This window comes from Brugia malayi (genome assembly GCF_000002995.4).
Source record: "Brugia malayi strain FR3 genome assembly, contig: Bm_v4_Chr4_scaffold_001, whole genome shotgun sequence".
NCBI lineage: Eukaryota > Metazoa > Nematoda > Chromadorea > Rhabditida > Onchocercidae > Brugia > Brugia malayi.
In genome coordinates this window covers 9,319,309-9,336,520 of record NW_025062478.1, presented here as the reverse complement: position 1 = coordinate 9,336,520, position 17,212 = coordinate 9,319,309, and the positions used below count along the sequence as shown (strand labels likewise).

General features: G+C 20.1%; 2 protein-coding genes across 2 annotated transcripts; one reads left to right on the top strand and one right to left on the bottom strand.

Moving 5' to 3' along the window:
• Positions 1-1,460: 1,460 nt before the first annotated feature.
• Positions 1,461-5,975, top strand: Bm17778 (Uncharacterized protein; the record flags this gene model as incomplete). Its single annotated transcript, XM_043082226.1, has 6 exons — positions 1,461-1,550; positions 1,992-2,182; positions 2,720-2,939; positions 3,593-3,829; positions 4,163-4,375; positions 5,604-5,975. The coding sequence occupies 6 exons, from the start codon at positions 1,461-1,463 to the stop codon at positions 5,973-5,975; spliced, it is 1,323 nt and encodes a 440-aa protein (XP_042938160.1).
• Positions 5,976-9,941: 3,966 nt separating this feature from the next.
• On the bottom strand, positions 9,942-14,545 carry Bm1562 (Uncharacterized protein; the record flags this gene model as incomplete). The annotated part of the gene is made up of 10 exons (XM_043082225.1): positions 9,942-10,090; positions 10,238-10,310; positions 10,684-10,860; positions 11,325-11,458; positions 11,923-11,989; positions 12,340-12,433; positions 12,803-12,938; positions 13,530-13,667; positions 13,897-14,037; positions 14,449-14,545. 10 exons carry the CDS (start codon positions 14,543-14,545, stop codon positions 9,942-9,944), a joined length of 1,206 nt encoding a protein of 401 aa, XP_042938159.1.
• Between the last annotated feature and the right edge of the window lie 2,667 nt (positions 14,546-17,212).

Genomic DNA, 17,212 nt, shown 5'->3' with positions numbered 1-17,212 from the left:
TCCCTCTTTTCATTTGTTTTTTGCTTCATTCTCATTTATTTACAAAAAAAAAAAGAGGAAAAACAAACAAACAAACAAACAAATTAAGTGAAATATTTTATTTATTTTGTTGCCTGGGAAAAAATATTTTTTTTATAAAATCAAAATAAGAACAAAAAAGAGAAAAAATTGAGAAAGTAAATAAACAATGAAAATAAAAAAAGAAAAAATAGAGAGAAGGAGAAAAAATAAAATAGTAAAAATTATAAAATAGAAAGAGGAAATAAATATGAATGATTTGAGGGAGTTCATTTTTTTTTTTTTGATAAAAATTGGACAAGAATAAGGGTAAGGGTAGGGTAAAGAGTAGGGGTAAAGGGTAGGGTAAAGGGTCGGGTAACTAAAATATGGATAAAAGTAATAGAAGAACGACTACTTACTATTTTCTCTAATTTACAATTTATGATACCATTCAGTAATTATAGTTTAGTGTAGTACTGTGCTTCTTCTCATATTGCTGCTGTTTTAATTTTTCTTAATGCTCTGTTTATTGAATTCCTTTGATGATACCGACAAAACGATTTCTTTTTTTCTTTTTTTTTGTGTTCTTGAATATTTTACATAGCAAATTTTCAAATGATCTTATTCATTTTTCTTTTTTTTGCATTTAAAAATTTTTAATTTGAAAAAATTTTTCAAATGATTTTATCTTTTTTTCCTCATTTTTTTTTTTTTTTTTGCATTTATGAATCACTCAAAAATATACTTTGTATTGGAAAAGAATAAATAATTTTAAAAGATATAAAATTTGAAATTAAGCAATTAATTGATAGAAATATTACTATTTTATCATTTACTACAATTATTCATTTATGAATGAAAAGAAAAAACAAACAAAAATACTTTTTAAATTAAAAAAAATTTTTTTTTCAACTAAAATGGTTGAAATTTTTACTAGCATTATTCGAAATGAAATACTAAAATACTAAAATAGATGGAAATTCTATTAGAAATAATAATTAAAGAGAGGGAAATTTGTAAATGAAAAAATAATTGCTATAATTATTATTGTTTTCCTTTTTTTTTAAATTAATTGCTTATGAAATATTTTTTATACTTAATTAACAAAAAAAAAAAAAAAAATTGTTAAAATTTTTACTTAAATTTTCACAATTTTTTTACATTAATTATGGCTTTAACGATTATTACCACAGACAAAGAGAGAGGGAGAGAGAGAGAGAGAAAGAGAGAGAGAAAAGACGAATTATTATGTAATTTAAATTTTATGGTATGAAAATAAAATTTTAATTTTTAGATGCATTAAATGATGTGAATATTATTGGCAATTTATGATGAATAAACATTCAATTCGATTAATTCGTAATAGCTTTGAATTACCAATGAAAATTATGCTTGAATTAATTTCATGGAGTAAAAATAATTCACAAATAACAAATGAAAATCTTAGTTTCATTGAAAAAATGCCAAATGAATTATTGGTGAAAATTTTTCAATACTGTGATGATGATGATTTTGCAAATTTACGTTTGCAATGTACTCGATTTGATCAGGTTAGTTAATTTTATTTTAATTAAACAAAAAGAAATTTTAAATTAATTAGAAAATTTTTTGAAAATGTTTATATAAAATCAAAATTTATAATTATAATGCTTACATATTATGTAAAAAATTTGGTATAATTAATTTTATATAAGTTTTTTTTCTCTTCAAAAACTTTTTTTTTAATATTCTTTTATTTTATTACAATTATAAATTATCTTTCAAATAAAAAAAAAACGGAGAAAAAAAAATGGAAAAATGAAAAATTTCTGAAATTTGATTTTGTCTTTCTTTTTCTTTTCTTTTTTTTTTTTTTTTTGCTTTATGAATTTTATTAATTCTGATTTGATTTATATGAATTTTATAAATTCCATTGGGTACGTTTTATTTTGATGCTTTTTTGTTTGTTTGTTGATAATTCTAAAATTATATTTGAAATTTGATTATTTTAGCTGATAACAACATGCGGTATTTTATTAGCAAAATGTTATCGTCAACGTTTGGTGACATGTTTGACAATAACGTATAATACAACAAATGATACATACGTTTTGGCAACGTTTAAAAAAAATCATTCAAATAAGAAAAATTCAATTGAAGTTACACGTACGGACGTTTTACGTGGACGCTATCATAATCTTAGGTAAATTGAGAAAATTAATTTTTCTTTTTAAATTATAAAAAAAAAACTTTCATTCATGTATCAATCATTAGATAATAATATTACTATCATCTCAATTTTTTTAAAAAAAAAAGAAAAAAAATTATGTTTGATTTGTAAGTAATATTTTCACTAATTAATCTATAATATAAATTTAATAATAGTAAAGTTAATTTCTGATTATTTAATTTAAAAAAAATTCATGGAAGTAATATTTTATCATTCATGGTATTGAAGTTATAAAAAGTTATAAAATGCACTTAAATGATTCAAATTTAAAATTAAATAATTTAAAACAGACGAAAAATTCTTCGAATTAATAATTTTATGTGCAAAATATATGTATATTACAAAATACAATGCAAACAATATTTTATCTAATTGAAATTATTTTATGAATTAATTAATTAAATTATCAAACATTTTTAATTGATAATTTTTTTTCTTTTTTGGAAAAAAATTTCTAAAAATTTATTCAAATATTAATCTTACATTTTCCTCTTTGTTTCATTTTTGCAGGTATTGCTTCCGTCGATTTCGTATTCTAGGCTTACAATTTTCCAATCTTTTTCTTTGTTCACGTACGCTACGTTATTTTTGTGATTTATTATCGTGTTGCTTGACCTTTGAACCTAAAACACTTCGTTTATGTGATTGTTATGTAGCTGATTTACAACACGATGCATTAATGCGCTTAATGAATTTATGCTCCAAATATCTTATCGTTTTATCTTTTATAGTAAGTTTTTCCCTTTTCCTTTTTTTTTTTTTTTTTTTTTTTTTTTTTGATCAAAAATTTAAATATTATAAATTTTAATAAAATGAATTGAGTAAATATTGGAATAAATTAAAATAATATAACGGAAAATTTGAATCATTTATCAATCAAATTTGTTTCGCAAAAATTAAATTAATTTCATTTTTAATTCAAGACTTTAGCAGTTATTTTTAAAATCAAAGGAGAAAATTTTGTTTTGTTTTTTTTTTTTTTGTAATTTTCAAGAAAAAAAAAAAAAGGTAAACTAATTTCTAAATTAAATTTAATTAATAAAAATTATTTTTTCTTCCTTTTCTCAATTCATTTCATTACTAATTCTCGATTAATTCACATTATACAAACTTTCAAAATATTTGTGTGTATGATAGAATTTTTCTACATTTTTACAAAAATTGAAAAAAATTTTTTTTTTTTTTTTTGAAAATAGAAATAGGATTTATAACTTTAAAAAAAATCAAAATATCCAAACTATATTGAGGTTATAGTTAAGTTTTGTTGCTAATATAAATAAATTTTAACAAATATTACTACTATCATATATGATATAGTGCTATAATCATGCTAATAAAATTTAATTTAATCTAATTTAATTAATTTTAATAAAACATTTGCAGAATTTAGCTGGCGTTCGACCAACATTATTTCAAGATGATTTATTTCAAACAATTAATCGTAAAACATTATATGTTTTAATGATTCAATCTATTGATTTTCATATTTCAATACCAATCACTGATCAACAACTTTCTCTCAGTGATACAATCTTTCGCTATTTGCCAAATTCTATGCGTAAAATTAAACTTGAAAAATGTCAAAATATTACCGCCGATGGAATTTGTGATTATATTGAAGTTTGTTACTAATAACTCTCTCTCTCCCTCTCTTTCTCTTCCTCTCCCTCCCTCTCTCTCCCTCTCCCTCTTCTTATTCCTTTTCTCTTTTTTGCTATAGTAAAATTTGCACAAAAATTTTTTCTAAAATTTTATGTTTAATTAATTATTTTAGAATAAGCAAAAATATTCAAAAAAAGAAAGAAAAAATTCTTTCAATTATTCCCATTCTTTTATTTATCTAAAAATAAAAAATCGAAAATTTTTTGAAAAAAAAAAACAAAATAAAAATAAAAAAAAAAAGAATAAATAAAAATAAATTTATATAATTAAATTTTCTTTTTTTTTTTTTAGCGTTATTTTAATACTAATGAAAATACTACGAAAATTCATCATCGTTCAACGGAAATGGTTTTCCGGCAGTGCAAACAGTTAACAACTGTAGCATTTGAGAGAGTTGCACAACTCCGGAATATCTGTATTGATGGACAGGATCCGGTTGGTGAGTATATTATGAATTGGGTGAAACGACGACAGTATCATTTACGACATACCAATCAGAAAAAAGTAATAATAATATTTTTATTTATTAAATTTTGTCTTTTTTTATTTTGTTTAAATCAACTATTAAATTATTTAAATTTTTCATATGCTTTTTAAATTTTGATATAAAATTTAAATAAATTTTCTATACTAACTTTAATAATACTTTATTGATAAGTAATGATAAAGCATACTTCTTTTTTATTTTATTACAAAATTACTTAATTTTTTTCTTGTCTTAAACCGATTTTTGTTTTCTTCTATTTCTTTTTAAATTTTCATATAAATTTTAAATGAATTATTTGCACTTATTCTGATAATATTTAATTGATAAGAAATGATAAAGCTTCTTTTCCTTTTCTTATTTTATTGTAATCTAAAAATTATTTCATTTTTTTTTTTTTTTTATTTTATACTAATTTTTGTTTTTTCTTTTATTTTCTGTTCAAATAAAACAAAAATAATTTGCAAATTTTAGTATAGATTAATTTTTTATTTTATTTTTTTTTTATTTTATTAAATTAACAATATGCAACAATTTATAATAATTTTATTATTTTTCTCATTCATAATTTTTTTTTTTTTTAAATATTCTGCATTAAATAAAAAAATAATAACACATTTAATTTTAAACTATTAATTAATTAACTGCAAAAATAAACAAAACAAAACGAATTTTTAATATTAAATGAATTTTTCACATATATTTTGATATTATTTAACAATATATAACAATTTTTTTCTTTATTCAAATAAAACTAAAATAATTTGCAAAAATTTAGCTGACGAAAAAACTAAAATTAAACATAATATCATCAATTAGCAAGAAAACTAAAAAAAATTTTTAACAATATTTGAAGCATTTTTTTAATTCATTAAATTTAATGTACATTTTTCGAATTTATTTGATTTAGTGCAATTAATTTCTTAAATTTTATGCTTATAACTTTTTTTATTTATTAAACTTGGTGCTTAATTTTTTTTTTTAATCCATCAAATGTAATCCATAATTTTTTTAATTTATTAAATTTAATGCAATTATTTAATTTAATGCACGATTTTTTTTTTAAATTCATTAAATTTAATTTATAATTTCTAAATTTATGGTGTAATATTTTTAATTTATTAAATTTAATGCATAATTTTTCTTAAATTTATTAAAACTGATGCGATTAATCAATTAAATTTAATTTATTATGTAATATTTTTAATTTATAAAATTTAATGCATACTTCTTTTCTTCTTTTTATAGTTAATTGCTATTGAAATTGACAGTCATCAAATGATCAAACGAAATGATTTGTCAACATCGATTACAATTGAGGAATTAAATCGAAATTCATTTCATTCTGTCATACCATTTCTAAGCATCTGTCACCTTCATTCATCAGCCACCGAACAACTTCTAATGCCAGCGATCAATTCGGCACGAATGAATCAAAAATGGAAATGTGAACAGGATTGTATGATAACCGGAAAAACGGAAAAGCATTTTTCAAAAATGACCGATCAATCAGGAGGAATTTTTATGCAACCAATTATTAAAACAGCTAATATTATTCGTCGAATAAATTATGCAAATCATATTCCTAATCGTTTTTCATTTCCAACAATGTTTGATTAATTCTTCTTTTTTATTTGATTTTATTAATTTTAAAAAAGTGAAATTTTCAATTTTTTTTTGCTTCCCTAATTTTAATGTTTTAATTTTTATTTTTTCTTTTTTTGTAAATTATCAATATTTTATATTTGTAATATGTTTTATTTATTTTAAATGTCATCTGTACATTCATTTATTCTTGATCTCATCAATTATATTTCTATTTTTTTTATTCAATTTTTTTTTAAACTTATTTTTTACTTTCCTCTGTTCTGCTTATTTTATTTTTTAAGCTTACTCTCTCTCCTTCTCTCTTTTTTATCAATTTGATAAAATGATTAATAAGTTTTGAAATTTCGAATTTTAATTCAAAGATTTGTATAATTGTTTTTTTTTCACTTTCTTACTTATCGTTTTACTATTTAACAAAAATAATAAAATTGCAATTAATTTTTCAAATTCATTACTTTCTATCATTTTATTATGTTTAATAAAGAATTAAATTTATTATATTTCACAATGAAGAAAAAATAAAATAAAAATTTCTCTCTTCTAATTAAGAAACTAAAAGATCAGAAAGCAAAACAAGAAAACAAAAAAAAAAAAATTGAAGAGAAAAATAGTTTTACTTAAAGAATTAAACTTTCAAAAATGATAAATGATTGTAACAATTTATTGATCCAAAACAACGAGTAGAATTTAAAAAAAAAATTTCATAGATTAGAATAATTCCTTTGGATTTAAATATCATTTCATATAAATCTTCCATATCAATCACTGATAAATCCCGCGATACCGCGGTGAATGCATTCACTTATATTTTTATGGTAATAAAAAAAAAGAAAAATTACTTATTTTTATAATTACATAAAATAAATATACATGTATCTAGGCATTGTTTACATTGTTTATGACAAAATGAATAAATCAAAAATTAAAATATTTTTGCGATTTAAAATTATTTCGAAATTTTGTTAAATTTAAATTTAAACTTTGTTAAATACTATTATTGATATGATTATAAATGATTATAAAATTCTTTTTTTACAAATTATTTAACAGTGAGAAAAATTATTCTAATAAATGTTGAAATTAAATTTTTTTTTTAAATTCAATTGATTTAAAACACAAGAAAAAGAGGTAGTATTACTAATATTATGACTAATATACTGATAAAATTTTATTGATATTTTAAAATATTACCACCAAGTAATAATATATACGTTTGCATGTCATCAAAAAGTTAAATTTTGAAACCATTTGCGAAGTATTTTTTTAGCTGAAAAATAAACAGAAGTAAGTAAATTTTAAAAAGTTATACAAAACTTTTATATGACATATTTATATCATTTTTCAAATACTTCATTAACAAATTTTAATCAAAATTAGATCTTCAAATATTAATACTGAAATTTTGAAATACTTTAATTTGTGATACAAATAAAGTTAAAATGTTGGAATATCGTGATTGATAATTATTGTAAGAGATAATAACAATGTAACGGGATAATCATGATTATCTTCCCCCCCCAAAAAAAAAAAAAAAATTATTTTGAATTCCTATAAAATTTATGATTTCTCTTTCATTTTTTTCTTAAATTCTGTTTTAGTTCTATTTTTTTCTGAAACATTTATAATTTTTTATTTACGATTTTTTTTTTTTTTTTTTTTTTTTTTGTGATTCATATGAAAATTTCAAATTATATTATTTTTTTAAATTATATTTTTTTAATTTTTTTTTAAATTAATCCCTTAAAATTATCTATTATAACTGCTAATGATTTTCCATGTGAAAAAATTAAAAAATGTAACCTATAACTATTACAACATTGCTCTCAAAATTTGCATATATTAATAGAAATTATGGTCAATACTTGCTTAATAGTTCATTTTGACTCCGGAAAACCGGAATTAATTTTATCGCTTTATCAGTATAATTGTCAACAATGATTTTTCATGACATATTTATAACAACAAACTTTATTTTCATGCTAACAATTTTATAGCATCAAATCATTAATGAAAAAAAAACAAATCATGAATATGTATTTATTATAATGAAAAACTATCATGATTTTTTTTTTCATAACATCAGTCGAAATAATTGTTTACATTTCGAGAGTAAAACTTTTTCTAAAATTCTAAATATCCTTTTTAAATGACTAATTATAATTATTACTTATCATGATTATTACTACTCGTACTGTTATTATTATTATCATTATAACTTTAATTATAATTACTCTCTTATCCTGCCCTCTCTCTTTCGCTCCCTCCCTCTTTACCTCTTACGATCTCTTTCTCTCCTCCCTCTTTCCCTCTTATGATTTCTTTCCCTTCCTCGTCCTATTATTATTGCCATTATCACTTCTATACCATTATCATCATTATCATTATTATTATCCTTATCACTGTAAATCCATTATTATTATCACCTTTCCTATTATCATTATTGTCGTTATCACCATTGTTATTACTACATAATATTGTTATCATTATTATTACTGTCGGATTATTGTTAACATTATTATTACTATTATTATCAATATAATTAACATTAGTATTATCACTACTGCTATCATCATTATTGTTGCTATTATTACCACACTATTATTATTATCATTATCATTATTGTTTTCATTATTGTTGCTACAAGCAAAATTATTAAACAAAACAAACTGTAAATAAAATCAGGGATAAAATAAATAAATAAACAAAATCACGCAGAAGAAATAAATTAAAAAAATAAATAAAAATCAGGGAGAAAAATAAAAGAGATAAAATTGCAGAAAAAAAAAATTAAGAGAAAAAGAAATTATGCATTAAACTACAATTACTGAGGCAAAAAATAAATAAAAGAGGTATTTTACAAGGTAAGAAATGAAATTTTTAATTGTCATAAAAACAAAAATAAATAAATAAATAAATTCACATGAAATCAGGATGAACATAATAATAAAACAGAAAAAACTTAAATGATGTAATTTAAATGAAATACAAGGGATATACACTTAAAACTATATTTGATTTTGCATAATAGTAAAAAAAAAATGGAAGTAAATTTTACGAATTAAGAATGTAAGTTTGATTAAATAATTAATTGATTAAAACAAAATCTATAAATAAGATCATAACTCTTCTTCTTCATTTTAGATTTAATTAAACAACAAAATGATTTCAGTTGTTTCAAATGAGTATATTAATCAAATTAGCTAGTATATTTATCAGCAATCTTTTTTTTTTCTCTTTTCTTGTTTCTTTAAAACTCAAATTACTGACAAATTAGGAATATTAAATTAATTTTATTTTAAAATTTATATTTTAGAATTTATTTTTTTTTAAATGTATATGCATGTATGATTGTATCTTTTTGTTTATTTGTTTATTTGTATAGTAAAAATTAAAATGCTGTAATTAAAAAATTAGTCAAATGTTTTACAATAAATTTTTATTTTCAAAAGATATTTACAGCAATCCTGGAAGATATTTTTCTGCAATTAAAATTTCTCCAAGACAAAATGAATAACCAGAAAAAAGACTGTAATAACCAATCGATTCATTATTAACATCTTGTTGAATATCATTCTGAAATATAATTTTTTCATATAATTTCCTAGAAAAGTTTAAAACTTTTTATTTATTTCAATAAAATTGTTAAATGAGTAATGATTAAATTAACAAAAAAAAATCATTTGCAATAGATTAATCAATATTAATTATTCAGTTAATAATCAGTATAAATTACATTTCTATATTTTCAATTCATGGAACTATAATTTTATTGGATCTTTTTTTTCTTTTGGAATTTGTAATTTTTTATTTAAAAAAAAAAAAAAAAAAAAAACAAACCAGCAAAAAGTGGGAGAGAAATTGAGTGATAAAAATAATAGTAATAGTTAAAATGGATGTAAATAATATGAAAAATTAAACATTTATAAGGAAATTAAAACTTTCAAAAGTACTTTTTATATGAAAATGAAAGTTAAATTTTTAACAGTACTTTTTATATGAAACTGAAATTAAAATTTTAAATAGTACTTTTTGTGTTAACAATTGATTATCATCTGTAAATGAAAGTGGTCCATATGGTGGTGTTTCAGGTGGTGATGGTAATATCATCGATAAATCAGCTAGATTAACTGCAAAGAAAGATTAAAAAACAAAAAATGAAAAATTCTTTTTTCTTTTAAAGTTTTGAAAAGTTTTAGTAAAAGTAAATAAAAAAAAAATTAATCATAAAATATTAAATTCTTTTTTTTTTCTTGACAAAAAAACAGAGAACAAACTAAAGAAATCCGTATCGGTATGATAATAACTCTTGGATTCAAATGTATCATCACTACTGAGAGAACAATGAAGCTGAAATTTACTTAAACTTATTACTCTAAAAATTTTTAAACTAATCATCTTATCATTATTTATTTTGATTAAATTAATTATGTTTACCAGTAGAATGAAAGAAAAGAAAAATTATTTTTTTTATTAAGTTTTCTAGGAAATATATTACAAAATAATGCAAAATATAATACTACAAATATTCATATACAATAAGTATTATTGCAGTTTCTTTTCTTTTTAAATTATCATTAAAATATAATTTAATACATATTTTGAATTATATTGTAAAAATTTTCATAATTTTACAAAATGTTTTTTCTTTTCTCTTCTTTTTTTCTTGCTATTATTATCATTTTTTAAATTTTAATTCTTTAATTCTTAATTGATAGCTTACCGAATTTTGTAACTCCTCAAATGGTAGAGAAATGGTTGAAGTATTTGTTGAAATATCCACTGAATTAAGTTGTGGACGAGTTTGTAAAGTATTAAATTTTTGTATTTGTTGTAAATCAGTAAATGGTTCACGTAATGTTCGTATGCCATTTTCATCGATATCTTCAGCTTTAGGAAACTGAAAAACAAACAAACAAACAAATAAAATAAATATTTCCGCTGAAAAAGAGAAATTTCACAAAATATTTGTTATTTTATAAATCATAAGTGTTGTAGGAAATAATATTTCATCAAACTCAGAATTTATAAATTAAACAATTTATATTGATAAATCAATCAGCAATTTAGTAATAAAAATAAATTTCAAAAAATTATTTTTATTTGTTTTTCAATTGTAAATTTATGTTTTCATTATAGATTGCTTTTTTCCATGGTATCATTTCATAATTTTTTAGTTTTTTTCTTTTTATTTTATAAAAAAACATTTCATAAAATTTTGAGTAAAAGATTATTCAGCAAATTTTAAATGGAAATTTTATTTTTTTAATTTTAAAATTAGCATAAAAAAATTAATATTTAAAATAAGAAAAAAGAACGAATAGTGTAAAAGCAAAAAAAAAAATAAGAAATATTAAAATTTACTTGACTTTGACTGAATACAAAATCATTATTCGTCTGCTTCATTACTGTAATTTCTGCATATGAAATTTTTCCATTGAATTTTTTCGAAATAAATGATTTTCTTTCTGTAACAACCGGTTTCGTTCCTGTATATCCTTTAAAAAAATAAAATAAAATAAATAAATAATAAACAATAAAAATAGGATAGCTCTAAAAATATTTAAAATACTTTTCGTTTCTTTTTTTTCAACAAAAAAAGAAAACTTTTATACCAAAAATATAGAAATATTAGGTCATATGTATATAATAAGTCTTTAAAATTAAAAATTTATAAAAATTAATGAACAATTTGTCATTAGTACTTAACAATTATAAATAAAGAATTCTTTTTTTTTTCATCATTGATTAGAAAAAAAGAAAACAAAAACAAAAATAAAAAAGAAATTAAGCTATAAATTCTGGTGAATTAGATAGAAATGTATTCAATTTGTAATTGAAAATGTAATTTATAATTTAAAAATTCTCATTTTACAATTTATTTCAAAATTCGACTTCTTATCAATTTTTTCTTCTTATCATTAAATTACTTATAATAATGATAAAAACACAATGAACCTACCGTATTCACTTTTTGTATTTCTTATTTCTGGATCACATTTCGACTTATGAATTGATGTTGATCGATGCTAATGTAACAAAATATATACATTTGTAGAGAGAGAGAGAGAGAAAGAGAAAGAGAAAGAAAGAAAAAATAAAATGAAATAAAATGTGACAATAAATTAACAATTGTTAGAAAAAAATATCAGATGGAAAAAAATTTTTTTTTAATTTTATAAATAAATAAAACAACTAAAAAAAAGCTTTAAATCATAGTAAAACAAAAACAAAAAAAGATCTAAAATTAAATGTTTAAAATAATAATAAAGTTATTTGTTGGAAAAAAAAAAAAAAAAACATCGAAGGAGAGATTTTATTTATTTTGATATGTTTTCTTTTTCTTTTTTCCGATATGAAATAAAACAAAATAACAAACCTCGTTATCATTATTATATTTTGATAATGATGATGATACTGAAATAAAGCCATTACTTGGTGATGTTGAACGAAATGAAATGTTACGTTTCTTGCTAAAAAGAATAAAACGATTTCTTATTTTTTAAAAGAATAAATTTATTACAATAAAATATAATTTTAATACTATTATATTAAAAAGAAGAAAAAAGCAAAAAACACTAAGAACTTTTTTTATTTTATACTTTTATAACTTATTAAAAATAATACAAAATTATTTTCTCCTAAAAAAAGTTATTTATTTCATTTAAAAATTATTACATATTTAATTAAAAAATTATTTCTATTTCAGCAATTTGTTATTGTTTATTTTGTTTATTTCTATTTCAATTTGTTATTATTTGTTTATATATTTTGTCTTTTTTGTTTTTGCTTTTTTTTTTCTTTTTTAGCATTTTCTTTATAAAACTTTAATAGATACTAACATCCCAGTTTTGGTACGAATTTTATCATTTTGAACTGTTGCTGCATTTGTTGAACCAAAATTTAATTTTGGAAGATTTTTTCTTCCTTTTTTATTTTTTGGCGTTGTTGTCATTAATTGAGTTGCATTTCGATTTGCTATAAATTATAATAAACATTAATTTAATTTTTTTTTTTAAGCAAATAATTGAAAATTTTTTGATTCATCATTAAAATGTATCAATAAAATGTTTTTATATTTTATCAATAATGCATTATTTATTGTATCCATAAATTATAACCAGAAATGCATATATATTTTTTAAAAGAAATTATTATCATTTATAATTATTTACTGATGACATATATCCTAATTAATCAGCTCTTATGATATGTTCGTAATTAATATTTATGTTTGTAAAAACTTTATCATAAAAAATAGATTCAGAGCAAAAAAAAAAAAAAAAAGAGATAAATAAACTGTGAACTAATTTTAAAACTAAATCTAAATTTTATTTCGCAGAATCCGATTTGATGTATTTCTCAAATGTAAAATGAAAAATGATAAAATGGTATAGTCATGAAATGAAGAGTTTTTGTTTTCCTTTTTAGTAATAATTTTGATGGTACAATAAAAGATGCATTTAGTGAAAATATATAAATTTACATATATATATATAAAAGATTCATATGCAAATTATCTGACCAATAATTTTTATCAAAATTAAAATTCGAAAATTTTTACTCAACCTAAAAATATCGCTGTTTGATCAAGTCGCATAAGTCCTAAACCACAAATACAGCGACATTTTCGTTGAATTAATGATAAACCTTTCTTTTCCCATAAATTAGATCGTCTTTGTGCATCAGTCCAACCACGAGCTGATCCTGAAAATTTTTTAAAACAAAAAAACAAAAAAAAATGCTCCATCTCAGAAAAAAAAAAAAAAAAAAAAAGAATAATAGTAATCTCAACAAATTAATCTATTATTGTTTTTAAATTTTAACTTTTCATACAATAGTTTTTATTATTGTTTCAATTTTTCAAATAATAATTTTTATTATTGTTTCAGCTTTTCAAATAATAATACTTCATTTGATAACTATCATATCTCACCTATATTACTCATAATTTTGACAAGATTATCCTCTAAGGCATGAAAACATTCCAAATGCATCAACTGATCTTGATATATACATTGTTCATTACTGCATTTCATTTTAATACCTTCCTCCAATGAAGATGGCAAAGGAAATCCTGAAATTAATTTAAAAAATCTTTCTCTCTCTCTCTTTCTAGATTACTAATAAATTCAAACAGAAAAAAGTTAAAAGATTAAAGGATAAAAACTAAAATTAGAAGAAAATGATAAAAAATTATGATATACTCATTTATTTAAATCTAGGCTTAATTAGTAAAAAATTTTGACAACTTTTTTAAGAAATATACATCACAAATTTACTTAGCAAATAAATAAATAAGTAAATAAACCAAATAAAGCTAACATAATTTTTATCCTTTCAAGCGATAAATATTCCATTATCAATTAACAAAAAAGGTTAAGAAAAAAAAGGAGTAAATACTATAAAATTATTTAACTAAAAGAAGTAAATAATATAAATTCTACTTAAACAAAAGTAATAAATTAATGAAATATGATAAACAAACCACGTAAGCAACCGGATGATAATGGTATCGGACAACCCGGTTTACGATTTATATCCTTGATAGAATTGATCGAATTTGCTCGCTTCGATGAACCCATCAAAACTACTGCAAAATTTTTCAAAAATTTAAAAAATAAAAAGAAAAAAATCATTTCAAACATTTATAGCAATAATATATTAGTATGAAAATAGGAAAAGTTGAAAGTTTGGCCAAATTTCATATCAAATTTAACATATTAATTATTAAGAATAAATTAAATAAAGTAAATGAATTGATGATATGATTGTTACTTTGATGCAACAAAGTTTTTTTCAAAAAAAAAGTGTAAAAATTTTATTAAAAAAAGATAACACAAATCATTTGTTGCAATAATAATAAATAATAATAATAGTAATATTATATAATAATAATTTTGTAAAATGTATATTGAAATCTTCTAATAGAAACTTTATCATCAAGTTAGCGATATATGACAATTAATTGATACAGTTGAATTTATCTTATTTATTATTATTTTTCATTATTGATAACAGTGAGTTTTATTAATGCTTTTCATTTATTTAAATTTCTACTAATTTAAATTTTAATTTATACAATTTTGATGATAATATTACCGTAAAAAAATAATATATTAACAGTAATGTGAATAAAGTTATTCATTTTAAAATTTTTAAAATTTCATAAATTCTAGAGGAAAAAAAAAAAACGAAGAAAAAATAGTTATTGGAGAAAGTCAAAATTAGTAAAACTGAATAATAGCAAAATTAGTATTAAAAAAGATCTGTCTAAAAGATTTTATAAATCTGAGAAAGAAAGAATTACAGGAAATTTTAATACAATGTTTATTCAAAATTCTTCAAAGATTGATCGTTTTAAGACATATGCAAATTTAATAACCTTTTTCCAAGAAAAGTTATTAAATTATTTTTTTCCAAAAAAAAAAAAAAAAAAAGAAAAATCTTTTCATAAATAATTTTTGCTGAGGAAAAAGAAATTAATTAAATAAAAACTTGAAAAATCTTTCATACAAAACAATAAATCTTCGAAAAAAGAAAAGAAAAAAACAACATCAATCATAGTAACTCATTCATAAGCTTTTTCGAATGTTACATAAAAATCTTATAATTATGCAAATTTTTTCATTTGAAAAAAAAAATGAAAGAAAGAAACATATATGTAACAAAAAGTAAACGAAATAAAAAATGAAAGAAATATATAAGAAAAACAATTTGATAATTTTTCTTTTTTTTTTTTTTCTAGAATATCATTTGGTAAAAATTACTAATAAAGGAATTTAAGACTATTACTTCGTTTTCTCCTTTTTTTTTTTTACATAAACAATTGAAGAATTAATTCTGTCTTATCTAATAATAATAATAACAATAATATAATAATGATAATTAATAATAATAATGTAATGATATTAATAATAATATTAATAACAATAATAATAGTAATAATAATACTTAGAGTACATGCAGCAATTATTATTGTAAATGATAAATTATGCGAACAGACATAAACTACTCCCAAAGAATTAAATTCAACAAAAAATAAAATAAAAAACTCTCAGAAAAAAAAGACTAAAAAAAAGATCCAAAAAATAAAATCCAAAAAAGGAAAAAAAAAAAAGAACACGCGGATATGCTAAAATAGGAAGAGCAGCGCACAGCGCGTTGAACTGCTTTACAGGCAACAAACAATAATTTGGTTCGCTCATAGCTCTTCGTCCCTTCCTCCAATACTTTCCAATGCTTTCTGCTTTCTATCAACCAATTCAAATTCTTTTCAAATTTACGTGCTAATATACACTTACGTACTAATAAATACGTAAATATATTAACGTGATAATATACACTTACGTACTAATATATACGTAAATATATTAACGTGATAATATACACTTACGTACTAATATATACGTAGATATATTAACGTGATAATATACACTTACGTACTAATATATACGTAGATATATTAACGTGATAATATACACTTACGTACTAATATATACGTAAATATATTAACGTGATAATATACACTTACGTACTAATATATACGTAAATATATTAACGTGATAATATACACTTACGTACTAATATATACGTAAATATATTAACGTGATAATATACACTTACGTACTAATATATACGTAAATATATTAACGTGATAATATACACTTACGTACTAATATATACGTAAATATATTAACGTGATAATATACACTTACGTACTAATATATACGTAAATATATTAACGTGATAATATACACTTACGTACTAATATATACGTAAATATATTAACGTGATAATATACACTTACGTACTAATATATACGTAAATATATTAACGTGATAATATACACTTACGTACTAATATATACGTAAATATATTAACGTGATAATATACACTTACGTACTAATATATACGTAAATATATTAACGTGATAATATACACTTACGTATTAATATACACATAAATATATTAACATGCTAATATACACTTACGTATTAATAATATACACTTAATCATTAATATATACTTATGTCTTATTTATAGGTATAAATGAAAACTTAAAATTACATTAATAGTTTATATAAAATGTAAATGAGTTAAGTAATGTTTACAATTACACACATTTTGTACTGTTTACTTCAATAAAAGAAAATACGAGTAGAGGTTACGTTTTTTTTTTCTTTTTTTGTTCCTTCCTAAAAGATTTTTTTTTTCAAAGTTTACACTTTATTTTTGCAATAATTTGAATA